The sequence below is a fragment of the Primulina eburnea genome, chromosome 14 (assembly GCF_022965805.1).
Source record: "Primulina eburnea isolate SZY01 chromosome 14, ASM2296580v1, whole genome shotgun sequence".
NCBI lineage: Eukaryota > Viridiplantae > Streptophyta > Magnoliopsida > Lamiales > Gesneriaceae > Primulina > Primulina eburnea.
In genome coordinates, this window is record NC_133114.1 from 32,649,214 (window position 1) to 32,664,697 (window position 15,484).

At 33.2% G+C, this 15,484-nt stretch overlaps 2 protein-coding genes across 2 annotated transcripts; both read left to right on the plus strand.

The window, feature by feature from the left end:
• The first annotated feature begins 594 nt into the window (after positions 1 to 594).
• Positions 595 to 6,507, plus strand: LOC140811458 (uncharacterized). Its single transcript, XM_073169352.1, is given in 10 exon segments — positions 595 to 777; positions 844 to 979; positions 1,125 to 2,392; positions 2,718 to 3,371; positions 3,374 to 3,993; positions 4,320 to 4,450; positions 4,542 to 5,038; positions 5,040 to 5,330; positions 5,521 to 5,633; positions 5,736 to 6,507. Coding segments are annotated over 10 exon segments (4,068 nt in total). The 5' UTR covers positions 595 to 741; the 3' UTR covers positions 6,058 to 6,507.
• Positions 6,508 to 11,523: 5,016 nt separating this feature from the next.
• LOC140811957 (WRKY transcription factor 71-like) lies at positions 11,524 to 13,050 on the plus strand. The gene is made up of 3 exons (XM_073170095.1): positions 11,524 to 12,113; positions 12,222 to 12,368; positions 12,458 to 13,050. Exons 1-3 carry the CDS (start codon positions 11,614 to 11,616, stop codon positions 12,873 to 12,875), a joined length of 1,065 nt encoding a protein of 354 aa, XP_073026196.1. The 5' UTR covers positions 11,524 to 11,613; the 3' UTR covers positions 12,876 to 13,050.
• The last annotated feature ends 2,434 nt before the right edge of the window (positions 13,051 to 15,484 follow it).

The window sequence follows — 15,484 nt, forward strand, 5'->3', positions numbered from 1 at the left end:
CATTGGATGAGTTGGAATTAATAATCCTATCCTATTTTAGTCACTCCAAATAAACAAAGCCTTGATTTTATGGTATTTTCACGCTAATTAGATTTTAACAAGATAACTCCTTTGAATTACAAAAATACAAGTTTCAAATTTAATAAAAATATTATAAAAATCTGCTTAGTAAATTTTAATTCAGAGTTGCTATCAATTGTCCATAATTTTAAATAATACCCAAATATATCTTTGTCGTTCTTAAATTTTATTGCAATATATTCTTATCCTTATCTATATTAAATTTAGAAATAATATAGTATTTATTTTTTAAAAAACTTAAAACTATAAAATTATATCTTTATTATTATTTTTAAAATTTTATAGGAGATATTGAAGTTGATTTTAATAATTAGTAATTTTTTTTAAAAAATTAAAAGTAATTAATTCAATTGAAAAATATGTGATAGATGTACAATAAAAAGGCTAAAGAATTGGGCTTCGTTGGTTTTTTATTAGACTGATATCCAATTAAACAGAAATTAGGCCCACAATGACCCAAATCCCATATAGACTAAAACCCTTCTGTTGTCTTCCAAACCATTGCTTGCAGCAAATAGAAATGAAAGAAATAAAACCCTCTCGCCCCAAACTCTAAGCTGTTTAAAGAAAAATGTAGGTGGAGAAAAACCTCACCCATCGCCCATCGAAATTTAATTTTCCATGAAGAACTAGAAGAATTCTGTGTTCCTTCGGGAAAAAATGGCGGACAATGCGGAGAACACCTGCTGTGCGGCGGTAATTTTTTTAATTTCCTTTTAGTTTTGTGGTAACGATTATTTATATTGATATTGTTGTTGACAGTGGAAGAAGAAGCATTCAAAGCTTTTGGAGAAGTATTCTAAGCTTGAAGAGCTGAAAAACAAGTTTCGTGATTGCACATCCTTAGTGAATCAACAATATGATGTCGTTGAGAAAGAAAATGGAAGCCTTAAACAAGGTAAGCGAGCCTCTCTTGTTTCTTTGTTTCACGTTATTCCTTCGCATCTGCACTTTTCATGATTTTATTTCTTTGGTTCTGAAGGGAGGAATTTTAATCTTTTTCTCTTTTACTGCCATGTTAATAAAACTTCTCTCTTTACCAGAATTGGGGAATCTTAAAGCGCAAGCTGATAGATGGAAAGGTGAAAAAGAACAAGAATATTCCATACGGCTTGACTTACAGAGTGAGGTCTCTGCCCTGAAGAAGGAGATTCAATTGCTGCAGCAGAATGGTAAAGCTGCCTCCGATGAATCTGGTACACAGCTTCAAGAACGTTTGGATGTGGCTGAGATAGAGATAAATCAGCTCAAAGAGCTTCTGGAGAAAGAGAGATCTCGAGCGAACTTGGAAAAAAAGAATGCTGATATGGAAAAAAAGAAAGCCAATGAGGCTCTGAAAAAGCTGGAGGCAGGAAAAAACAAGGTTAGTGAAGCTCAGAAGGCTGTTGACATTGAAAGGAAAAAGGCTGAGGAGAATAAGGTTTCGTATGAGAGAATAAAATTGGAAACTGACGCAGTAAAGTCAAAGTTGTGTTTGGAGCGATCTAAATCTGCAGCGGCAAACAAGAAAGTGGAGGATGAGAAACAAAACACCATTAAAGAAAGGAAGATGGCAGAGTCAGCTGTGTTGAAAGCTGAAGAGCAGCGGAAACTCGCAGAAGCAAATTTGAAGAAGGCCATAGTTGAGAAAGATCGGGCTGATGATTTGGATCAAAAGTTGAAAGAGGAAAAGAGAAGGACGGAAAAATTAGAGAAGGAGCTACGTGAATATTTATGCTCTAGGAAATTGGCTGAGACTCACATTGACCTATCAAAGGTAGGCATAGATTCTGTATTGAGAAATGATGTTGGTACCAGAATGGCTAAGAGAGAAGCCCTAATGTCTCAAGGGATAGATAAGATGGTCAAGGAGAAAGATCAATTTAGTTTCGGGGAGAAAAAATCTGCTGATTCAGAGGTGAAGAAAGTTGCAAAACATAAGAAAGTTGCAGAAGCTGAGAAAAAGAATGCCGTGGAAGAGCAATATCGTGTTGAGCAACTATCTCGAGAGCTGGAAGATTGTAAGCAGATATTAGAAGAATTTCAGAAAAGGCAGCAGATATTGGGGAGAATGCATGTTGACAATCCAGCAATGAGAGAGAACAGCAACAGTTCTGACAGAGCTACAGTGAAACTTCTTAAGAAACAAAAGAAGCTAGAAAAGATGCTTGTGAAGCATGCCAAAGAGGTGACAAAGGTAGATGTTCGTAACAATTTGCTGCATCAAGAACTATTTCACATGAAGAAGAGATTTCATCAGTTCCAACAACGATTGGATATACTTGATTGCTGTTTTGTGCATGGCGGTGACGTTATACATGAGTTGGAAAAGGTTGGTTTCCTCTTATATTTCTGTCAAGCTGGGAACTTATTGTATGTGTGGTGCTCTATCTATTTGAACTGCTTTTCTGGCTTTGTTATCTTACAAACTGATAATGTTGAAACCTACATGGCTGCTGAGTGTCGAAAACTATACATTAAGAATATGGACTCCTATAAATAGCTACACTGTTAAACTACAGATATTCTTCTTGTAAATAATATACGTTCTTTTGTAAGACTTGTTTCCTTGAGTATTCTTGTCGTGGTCCATATTAACAGAATTATCAATCTGATATAATAACATTCTACAATTGTCTTGAATTGCTATTTCACAGGCAGGCAATGAGACCATCACAAAAGATAAATTTTACACTGATGGATATCTCAAGCAACTTGTATCAGGTATTGATTCTAGATTGAATCCTCTGTATAGGGGTTCCTTCCGAAAAATGTCGAAGAGTTCTGCCTTAAATTCCAGTACGGCATCTTTTTCTTATTCGCCATTGATGGGCTCACAGGAAAGAGGTGCTTTTTCTATCACATCAGCTAAACCAGGAGAAGATATATCAAATCCGAAATCGTCTTTGTCAAAATTGACTTGTGAGGGAACAATAATGCGCGGGGAGAATGTGGTAGCAAATGCTGAAAAGAACATGAAAAGTCCTATTAAGGGTAATGTTGACAACCACCGAATTAGGCACCAGAACAAGAGGAAGATTCTTGGTGCTGTGGAGTCCATGGACAAATTGTATTCTAAGGGTCAGAAGCTGTACGAACAGATGTCCAAGCAGCTATCTGTATTGCATGACATGCTGTGTGATCACAAAGATGATTCTGCAGAGCAACTTAGACCGACCAAGAGGAGAAAGACCTCTTGTGAGGGAGCTGAAATTATCCATTCTTTGATTAATTCCAATGGTAAAAAAGGCATACTTGATTCAGATTTTAACAACGCCAATGTTGGCAGGAAGCTTCTTCACTTGGCTTAGATGCAAGGAAATGCGATCAGTGTTTGAAAGATGGAATCGATAATTATTCGGAAAGCACCAAGTGCACTCATCGGGAATTTGATGAAATGCTAATTCACGATTACATGAAGTTGCTTGACCTGGACAATGCCGCTGATGAAAAATCTTATCGCATAGCTATTGCTACGCCTATATCTCCTACTCTGCCTGAGATTACGTTTCTAGGGGATGAGTCACTTGACACAGATGATGCGGACATGCCATTTAAGGATAACCTGGCACCAATTAATACCTTTGATATGGAGAAGAATCACAAGCATTCAGAGAATCTAGGTGTGGAGCATGTGACTGATGCTTGTTATTACCACAACCAGGTTCTAGGAGGAAAGTTGGGGATACTAAATGTCAATGAATCTAAAAATGTGAAAACACACTTATCCTGTGAAAGCAGTATTGCTCCAATCCCAGGTGCCCTTCCAAATTATATTGTTTTTTCTTTAGAAAATAAAGATAATAGTAGCATATCAAGAATCCTCCAGGCCATCAGCAGGTGCAAGCCTCAGTGCACCCCTCTTCACTCAGCAGATGTTTTTCTTCAAAGAATTCTATGTTCTCTTGAAAAATCTGAAGATCTTTCGTCAAAGTGAGTGATTTTTTGTCGATTCCTGTTGTTCCATTTGGTCATGTAGCACAGTTGGAATTTACTTTTATTTATTTTTATAATGATCAGATCTGCTAATTGGCTATATGTTCTCTTGACATATACATGGGTATGTAGGAAACAATGTATTAGTTTCTTACGAGATAGATATATGGGGTTCAACGCTATGCCATGGTCTATCCTTCGCATTCCTTATGTTGTGATATCTACAGAACTGGAATGACATTTTATTCTTTTAATTTAATCAGTATGTTCAGAAACTCAGATTGAAGCTAATTAATTTTTCCTTTATTTGTACTTTTTTCTAGGGAGAAGGTCTGTGTGTTCTTCTCTATAATAATGCTTGGAATATCGGAGATCGAAATGAAAAACTTGGCAAATTCCTTGAAATGTGATTTAGTACAGTCTCTTGATCCTGTCACCCTGCAAGTTTGCTCAGGTATGAATGACAATATTGAGCTGCTATCATCTTCAATTTGTTGTGAATTTCCACCCTTAACTTTAAGAATTTTTGTTTCCCGTTCTTGCAGCACTTTCTGATCTGGTTGTGAGAGGGAAATTTATGGAGTCATGTGATCTGCTTGATTTGATTGCACTCAGTGAAGATTTCCTTCTACAGAGAAAAGTCTTGATGTGTGGTGACTTATCTTCTGAGGCAACAGTTACTGGTAGCTCCAAAATAAATCTTGTTGTAAATGGTAATACTGTAATACTGTCTGAGCAGGCGGCCTTAGTTTACCAGTTGATTGCTGGAGGTTGTTTGTTAGCATCGTTGTGTTCGGCAGTGGACCACATTGGTTTCATTTGTGAGACATCGTGTGAGCTATTTGCAATGCGTGACTTTGACCCTGTAGTGGTGCTGGGTATTCTTCATTCTTTTGCTCATTTGTGCGGCTGTCAATATTTTACCCTTCAGCCGTACTCCTTAGCGATGACTGTTGTAAAATCTCTGGTTATGGTTCTTGAGAAGCAGGCTTCATCTTCAAATTATGCTTCCACTTTTTCATCCATGGTTGAAATGCCTTCTAAAACTTGGTCATGTTGCGCTAACTGCCTGTTCTCAGAGGGTGTGGTTTCCTATGGAAGTTCTGTCATCACTCCTGTTGGAGAATCTTCAGAAGTATATTAAATCCTGTTCTTTGTCACAGGATTCACTTGCATTAATGAATTCATTTGTTCCTATAGTGTTATCAAATGAGGAAATAACTAAAGAAGTTATGGGCCTGAGACAGGCAGTATCCTTGATGGATACCTTCAACGAAAGTTTGTGCAACTTTGTCGATATTCTTTCATTGGTTGAGATTATAGCTCGTTTCATGGTATGAAGATCATCCTTTCACTTCTTTTGTTGTGAATATGGTTTTCTCCTTTTCCCATCTTGAAGAAAAAGACGTCTATCCTTGGGTGTATCTTTTACTCGAGTTTTCCTTTTGTTCTCTTTCTCTTTCGCAATTTCCCACAATATTTTAAATCATCATTTCTTGTTGATGCATGTCTTTTAATATGCAGAGATGGGAATGGACATTTGACAACATTATAGGTGGTCTTCTTGAGATTTTTGAATCATGTGCCATGGAGAGTTTCTGTGCTGCAATTGTCTTACTTCTTAATCAACTGGGAAGGTATATCTTGTCACTTACAAGCGCGTACAGCACAGACACACAGACACACACACACAGATACACAATTCAGTACGTCATACCTGAGTATTGTCTGTGATGCAGGCTTGGAGTTGACTATAATGGATACGAGGACACCAGAATTAAGAAACTAAGAGATTGTATATTTGCATTTTTCTGTCAAAGCACTTCAAGAAATCTGAGCATTCCAATTCAGTTTGCTACTGTAACTGCTTTGCTTGGTCTTATACCTATTTCATTTGAAGAACTTTTTGCCATTGATACTCAATCAATTTTGAGTCAAGAGTCCATTCCTGCTGATTTTATAAGGAAATGGTTTTCACTCCTCAGTAAAGAGCAGCAATTGTCTTTCAGGCTCCACCAAACTACGGGCAAAACCAAATCCAAGAATCGAGTTTCCACCTGATCAGCGATTGGGAACTTGTCTTGATGTTAAAAAGAAATTGGTTTCGTTCATTTTTGGCCGAATTTTTGTACATATATTGAGGAATATTTCCTTTTCTAAAAGGTGGATAAAAGTTGGGTGGGTTTGAATTAATTGTTGTTAGCAAGAGACTTGTGGTTACTTGTCAGATCAATCCTATTAAGGTTATACCCTTTTACTCGACTGTTGATGTTACCATGTTCGAAGAATAATCTGTATCTGGATCTCCAGCAATTATCGAGTTTCACGATTCATCTAGTGGGCGATGTTAAGTTTTTGATGGGCCAATACTTTCGTTTTGAGAAACAAATTACATGAAGAAAACTTGATATATATTTTCAGATTGTGGCTAGCTAGTATTTCTGCTTATTTTGTTGCATCCGCCTTAATGTGGAAAACTTTTGGTTCCCGTTCGTCACTCTTGGAAAGTTATTTGTAAGTATTTATATAGAAACTGAGAAATACAAGAAACAATGTAAATATGTGGCATAATTTATTTTCTTATTCATCAATTATAATCAGTGGACCTGAACAATTTGTGAAAGTTGCTCTGAATTGACGTCTGCATATTGACAATGAAATTGATGCTTATGGTTCGTGGTTATTCTCAGATTATCTGAAACAAATATCTCTCATCTTCGTAACCCAATCGTAACATGGTTTGTGATTCATCTGAGACAAATATTCTCAGATTATCTGAAACAAATATTCTCATATTTGAAATCCAATCGTAACATTTATCTTCCGACTGATAAAAAGCACAACTAGCTAATGAGATATGATATAAGAGAGATGTCCGTCTTAATAAATCTTCACCATAGCTCGACTTCATGTAAACGATTCGTATGATAGTAAACAAGTCGACTGTGTATTTCATAAAATATATGTACGTGTAATATTAAATAATTGAACTTCAGTGCGACACATAATTAAACATATTAAATATGATCACAAAATAACTTTTTGTGGAGAGAAATACTCCAACAATCGATAATCAAAATTGGAAATTGGAATGGACCAAGTCAAGTCTTGTTCTACACTTGAACTTTTCGCGCAAACCGACCTGTAAATTTCACTGATAAATCCGATCTCGTTGGGCAATATAATGCCCTTTTTTTATATAAATATTACTATTATAAGATGCCGTTTTCTGAAAAAAATTACAATATGAGGATGGTGTAAATGTTATTAATTTAACCACTTTTAAAAATGAGTAGGTCTCATATGAGACCGTCTCACGGATCACAATCTGTGAGACGGGTCAATCCTACCCATATTCACAATAAAAAGTAATACTCTTAGCATAAAAAATAATACTTTTTCATGGATTATCCAAATAAAGATCCGTCTCACAAAATACGACCCGTGAGACCGTCTCACACAAGTTTTTGCCTTTAAAAATATATCATAACAAAAACAATGTGCTTCAATCAATCACTCTATCGATTGAGAACACATCTCTCAAACAATTCTCTTTTAATAAGTATATTACAGGATCAAACATTTTTCGTATCTCGTGACAGTAATATATTACAAAATGTTTAAACTGATATTTAATTGGTCAAGTGGTACTAGAAGTAATTCACGACTCCAACAATAATAATCATCATCATAATTCGCTCTCAAATTTCTTTGATGCACGTTAATAATAATATAACATAATCAATAACTCAACTAATCCCACTATTTGATGAAGTGATGGGTGGTCTTTCAATGAACTTGACCGCTGAACAAACACAACATTGCAAATTTTCTTGATATTTGATGTCCCTTCCAGGATTCACTCAGTACCAAATATCTTATAACTTCAAACAGAAAAAACATTATAATTGTATTCTAAAATACATTAGTTAAATTTATGTTGACTAATATATATATATATATATGGATTGGATGTGATATTTCTAGAAGTGATATCACACAGAGAGTGGAACATTATTGAGTATATCAGAACATGCAGTGTACTACTATAGGTATTGCAAAGTTTTTGTTGGGACTTGAAACTAGACCTATGCAAGTTTAAAAATGGAGTTGTTTAGAATTTAGATGCCCATGAGTGAAACGATGAATATATTTAATGTTGTTTTTGGTTGATTAGCATCCCATAAGCATAATATAATATAGAAGCAGAATTTTCTTAACCTAAAGTAGAGAGTTTTTAGTCAATACGGAGAACACAAAGGTCAAGAATCCAACAAAGACCTTTCACATTTGAAGCCTAACTTGGCTACAAATCAAAAGAAGAAAGAGATCATATGCACATTATTTGTCTATTTTTTTCCTATGTAATGTAAAAAAAATTAATGGAATAAATATGTTAGCATTGACTAATTCCAAGCATCCCAAGTGGAGTGGATGTCACATAAATCATTGGGACCATTGACTTTGGGAAGAGTTTTTTAGTTGCAAGAAAGCTAGAATTTATTAGGTTGTTCAAAACTATCACCACACTAGTAAGATTCCAAATTTGAGACAAGATTTCAATTATATTATAATAATCTAAACTAAAAACTAAATAAAAACCAGCCGATATATCGCAAGTAAATTTTTTTTTTTGACATTTTTATCTAATTGGAACTATGAATATGGAAGTGGTGTTGCCGTGTTGGAGTATGGTGACGGTTTTACAATAATAAATTATTATGGGATGCAAGTTGATATATATTTGACTCAGTCTTGAGCTGACTAATTAATCTTCTTTTCCCCAAATTATTAAGTACCCCCCTTTTCCAACTTTCGTAATTTAGCCAATACTATCTATATTTAGGTTTTTGCCCATGAAATACAATAACAGAACCAAGGCAGCTCATCATTCTTTTTTTTTTTTTTTGAAAAATATGAAAACATATAAAAAAAAAAATAGATTCATCTATTGCTTGAATATTAAATAAAAAAATTAAAATCTCCTTTCCTTTTACCAATTATATGGATGTGATGTTTATTTGAGTCTACACACACACCTAACAAACCTGCCCTCTTCTGCGCTGATAGAGACTTCCATTGAGCAGTACATACATGCATACCCAAGAAAGACCATACACTTTGTCACGTATAATGGGCGCCAACTTATAGTCAATTATTTCACGCTCTTTATTAACATAAAAATTATTCTTTATCTCTCCCAAATCTTCTTAAACCACCAATCATTCCACATTTTTCTCTCTTTATTAATTGTGTTTTAGCCAATCATCAAATCTTTTCACATAATATGTTTCCCGATTAATTTTAAAATATAAGTATTTTTCCCTTTAAAATTGACAAATATTCGCCAAGAAAATATGCACGATTTACAAAGAATCGTGATAAGATTACGCTTTCAAATTAATTTTATGAAGAGTTTGTCCTAATAGCGGTTTCCTCGTGTATTATTTTCCAATTGTTTAATAACGTCTCTTTCATTTTGGTCTCCCCCGCATATGGTAGCCACAATAATTTGTTGCTTCCTTAGTTCCAAAATTCATTTCAGTTGTCCGATAATTTGGGCATAATCAACGTATCGGCAAGTTAACTAAATTTGATCATCGCTGACTTATAGTATAATATCAGATTAAACTTCTGATTATTCGATTGATTTTACTCGACCGTATAATATCAGATTAAACATCTGATCATTCGATTGATTTTACTCGACCGAACGCTTGATGTTTTATGAAAATTTATAACTAAAAATGTTAAATATGTAACTCAAACTCGATTGTTTTTCTGATAAAAACAATTGTTATTTTCTAATAAAATATATTTTGCATTCGTAATTTATTCACGATTAAATGTAACGGTGAAACATTGGAAGAAACTGGTTGGTGATAAGATTGATGCCTAATTATTATTTAATTTAAGAGATCAAAGAAAGAAAGGCATACCGTCATCGTGTCACGAAGTGACAGCTGATTAATTATTGTAGTCCACCCGTTACAAGGACCGATTTCATTAATTTACAAGTTAACTTGAAATTAAATTAAATGGCTAATCAGATCTTTTAAAAATACATTTTATGTTCTCATTTTTTTTCAAGAAAAATCCCAAAGCAATTAATAATCGACCATTAATTGACGTACGATATGTAAAGTAATAGGAATTAAGAAAGCTTGGATCGATGTTTTCATAATCTAAGATTCTAAGTATATATCATCATATGTTAATTATATAGCAAGAAGTGAGAAGAATGATATTCCATACAATTATAAAGGTCAAAATATAAAATTTATGTGTGACAAATATATATAAAATTAAATTTGTCGTCTTGGTCACTTTAGTCCATAGCTTTAATCTTTGACTAAAGACCAGCTTGCCTAACCTTAGCTATATATTTGTCTTCATACATGCTAATTAATTGCTTCTTTTTTTAAAAAAAAAGAAAAAAGAAAAAGTTTGATTGATCAATTTTATGTACCGAATAAACACGAAAATATTTCCCCATTATTGAATTATTATTTTATAAATCCGAAATGGGATGATATAATTTAAATAAAATTCTTTACTATTTTAATATGCATATTTATTGCTATGCATGTGAAACTCAGAAAGCATAGAAGCTAAGATATATGTACGAATATCAATGTAACATATAATATAACAAAATGCTCCAATAAAAAACTTCCACGTATTATAACGCAAACTATTCCTGGTTGACTTGTGCCTCATTTTTAAATCCACGCATTTTGTACAATATCCTAACCTATCGATGGAGGAGTTTACACAGTAAAAATTCTGTGCTAAAATCAATATTAATGACAAATCACATGATTTTTTTATTTTATTTTTTAAACTGACTTGGGATTTATCGAAGAAATCAAGAATAATCTCTGATCAAGAAATACTAATATGAAATTAAACGTTTCGATGAAATGACCACCATTGTTAATGATATAATTAACAAAATAACAAAAAAATTAACCTTTTAAATTGTATTTGAATACACTCAAATACACTTAGAAATGATTATTTTTCAAAAAATTTAATTTGCAATGTCAGATGTCTCATACCGGTTGGATAAGAGTGTGAATATACATGAACTTGAACAATCTCTCATGTTAAGCTAAGTTTTTGAGTTGAGTTAGACACGCATCCTAACATTAACATGACCAAAATTTTCAAAATTTGACTTAATGTTAAGTCCAAATCCTAATCTCAACATACCAAAATAATTCAAAAAATTTCAGTGTTCGATGTCCAAACAAATTTACAAATAAAACCATTTTACACAAGAGTTATTCCATTTTATAAATCTTGTGAAAATTAGTAATGCTAGTTGATTAATATCAATCGAACTGTAACAATTTTTTTAACAAATTAAAAATATATAACTACATAAAACAAAAAAATGAAATGTATTATTTATATTTAATTACGTTTCATAAAAAAATTGTATTAGCAGAATAATTGTCCTTACTCCTTAGTGACCTCAATCATATGTTATTCTCGTCAAAGCATAAATAAAGACCGGTGTAAGAAGCTGTCAAATTAACTTCTTATCATTTCCTCCTCCTCACTCTCTCTAGCTACCAATTAATTAACTAGCAAACTTCTTCGACAATTTTCATGTCTGAAGAATTCAGAGATGGATTTTACTATCACCAAACATTTCACGATGATCTCCGCCGTAACCCCGGCGGATCCGCCAACTTTCCATACTCAAACACCATCAATGCAGCGCCAGCTAACAATAACTCCTCCAAAGCTTCTTATTTCTTTCCGGGAGATTCGTCGGTTCATCAAGTACAAGTGCTTGATCCTTCTTTGTACTTAAGTACTTTCACCGACTTTCTGCATGGATCTTCCGGCCAAAACACGATTTCTTCCGCCGCCTTTGGCATGTTGCCACTGTCTTCTTCTGCGAAAGAAGAGCTGAGGGCGACGGTAGTGGATAATCAGGGGTTGGGAGGCGGCGAAACCCCAGTTACACCCAATTCTTCGATTTCCGCCTCCTCCACTGAGGCAGCGCCAGGCGAGGAATTAGATTCCAAGAAGAGTCAAAAACTTGATAGCGCTCGAGTAAAAGAAGCTGCTGAAGATGGAGAAGACATGAGCTCCAAGAAAGAGTAATTTTTCAATCAGTTCTTTTAGTTTCTTGACTGTATATTAAGGTTAATAATAAATCAAGATCCAAGGACTAATCATGTGAAATTATTTGATCCAATTAATGAAAGGGATAACAAATCAAAGAAGAAAAGAGAGAAGAAGCAGAGGGAGCCTCGATTTGCTTTCATGACCAAGAGTGAGATTGATCAATTGGAAGATGGATACAGATGGAGAAAATACGGACAAAAAGCGGTCAAGAACAGTCCTTATCCAAGGTTAAATGTACATTTCTTTAACATTTTATTTTACTGATCATTTAGTTGGTGCAAGTAAAACTGGTGAAATTAAACCCTTTGATTTTCAGAAGCTACTATAGATGCACGACTCCGAAATGTCCGGTGAAGAAACGCGTAGAGAGATCCTTTCAAGACCCTTCAATCGTGGTCACAACGTACGAAGGGCAACACAACCACCACGTCCCCGCCACCCTCCGAGGCAACGTGGCGACCGGAATGTTTGCCCCAGCTGGTTCCATGCTTATAACTCCGCCGCCATTTTTGCAAGAGCAACAAATCTTACTTCAAATGCCTTACCAACTTTACATGAGCAATTTTAGCGGGGGAAACCTTGTGTATGATCATCATCAGGAGCAGGAGCAGCAGCAATCTTTGGGTACACTGGTGCATGATCATGATCAGCAATCTTATAACTTGCATGTTTCTGGCCATGGACTGTTGCAAGATATAATTCCGCCTCCCGCCTTTCCCAAACAAGAATTCTGACGAGTATTACTTACTTCAATCTCAACATGTGATCGATCGATCGAAACGAGGTTGTTTTATTAATTAACTATATATGTTTTGCCACTCTTAATTAATTAGTTTACTGACTAACTATATAGTTCCGCGCTTGGCTTATCTACGCTTCTGTTGTACATAGCAGCAATATATATGTATATCCAGGGCATGTTAATTATGAGTTTTATCGGTAGAAAAAGACGATCCATGGAGGTAAGAGGGAGTTCTGGCTTTCAATGAAATGATTTTTACATTTAATATACTAATTGATTTTCTAAAATATATTATTTTTTTCATATTTTTTCGACTGACTTCATGCATGTAACATAATTAATTGGATTCCAAAGTATATACATGAAGGTTATTATTTAATAATTAATTCTTTCTACATAATCTAGTTCGTAAATCGGTATATATATACGCATGAATTTACCAACTTTTTACAGTTTATATATAATCAATTCTGCCAACATGTTGATTATTTCAGCCGTGATATTTTTTAATAAATATATATATATATATATATATATATATATATATATATATATGTATGTGTATAAATAAATAATATGCATATATTTTTATATATATGTACATAGAATAAGTATACTATGTTCTTTAATTAAATGTTATTTTTGTGGTTACGTTCCGAGAACAGGATGTTAATCAAATGATTATTGCATGATTCATAAGAATGCCACGAGAAGCATTTGGATAAGGGCACGTGTAAATATTTATGTATTTGTTTATAAAACTAATAATCCAACCACCGAATCAACAGAAAATTCTTTTAAGTTCGGATTCAAGTTTATAATATAAAAGCCAAACGATTTGGTTGTTAATTTAGGATATTGTATTTTATATCACCGGAAACTCTAAACAAATAAATAAATAAATAAATAAATAAATAATAATAATAATAATAATAATAATAATAATAATAATAATCACGAGAGTGGATTGCAAGTTAAGGAAATATTCAATCAATAACCAAGTGGACGACCATATATAATAAAGCATACAAATAATTTTAAAAAAAAACCATAAGGATATACGTACACTATAAATATCATTATCATCCATATATATATATATATATATATATATATATGTATGTATTCTCATTTTAAAATTGTAGGTTATAATTAAAAAAAAAAATTATTTTGATATGGTTAATTATTGTTATTTCTTCGCTGCTACAGATACATATATATCATACGGGCTCTTTGATCTGGACAACAATACTCTTAATTACATCTAATTTTTATGAGTGAGTCTCTTGTGAGACGGTCTCACGGATCTTTATCTGTGAGATGGGTCAACCTTACGCATATTCACAATAAAAAGTAATATCTTAGCATAAAAAGTAATACTTTTTCATGTATGACCCAAATAAGATATTCGTCTCACAAATACAACCCGTGAGACCGTCTCACACAAGTTTTTGCCAATTTTTATATTCTAAATTTTCTCCAACGAGCTCATTTACATCTTTAATGGGATCAAATATTTGTTGATACTTTATCCAAAAAATTTGTTGCGATTTTGTTAAATATATATTAACTTGGCAAAAACTTGTATGAGACGGTCTCACAGGTTGTATTTTGTGAGACAGATCTTTATTTGGATAATCCATGAAAAAATATCACTTTTTATGCTAAGAGTATTATTTTTTATTGTGAATATGGGTAGGGTTGATCCGTCTCACGGATTGAGATCCGTGAGACGGTCTCACATGAGACCTGCTCTATTAACTTTGCTTGCATGCCATTTCCCCCTTCTTTAGGATGAAAACACATATTCTTTGGGCCTCTTGAATCAGACAAATTTTGGTTTATTAATTGAAACAAACCTAAGCATAAGCCCAAAAAATGGCAAGATTTGCTCTTTAATTATTCTTAAATATATATTTTGAGCATGCGTGTGGCATCCAATCCATGCATTGGGATCAAGAGTCGTCTAATTTTTTGTGAACTCGCTATTATTGTAGGATTGTTTGGATTAAAGAAAAATATTCGTCTTCTGTTTTTTTAAAAAAAATCAAGTCTGTGTAGAGAAATGTGACTCCAAAAGTACTTGAGAACCAAAATTAAGAAATTATGTTCTTAAGGTTTAATTAGTTTTGCCTTTTTCAAGAACTAGCTAATTAACATATATTTTACACATATATGATTATCATATTTCGAAATTTTTTTGTAATAGCATCCAAACTTAGATAGATTAGCAAAATAACGAGCTTATGATAAATACATTAATTAAATAATTAGAACATGAAATTTAAATAAGTTAATAGATTAATAATAATGTGATGGTAGCTACATATATTTAACCGCGAGACACGTCAATCATGTCTATATTTATATTAAAAAATAATATTTTCGGCATAAATTTTTTACTTTTTAATGAGTGACCCAAATAAAAGATATGTCTCACAAAATTGACTCATAAAACCGTTCACAAGAGTTTTTGTGTAGTTAGATATATAAGTGAGTTTAAATTATTTACCATAATAGGATTTTGTTATCAATTTTTATTTTAAAAAATAAAAGGATAGTTTAGTTTGTTTACTTATAGGGGTATTTTAAACTCAATTA

Coding starts and splice junctions, on each gene's coding strand:
- LOC140811957 (XM_073170095.1), top strand. CDS start 11,614: ATGTCTGAAGAATTCAGAGATGGATTTTACTATCACCAAACATTTCAC. Junction 12,114..12,221: donor GACATGAGCTCCAAGAAAGA/GTAATTTTTCAA, acceptor AATTAATGAAAG/GGATAACAAATCAAAGAAGA. Junction 12,369..12,457: donor AAGAACAGTCCTTATCCAAG/GTTAAATGTACA, acceptor TTTGATTTTCAG/AAGCTACTATAGATGCACGA.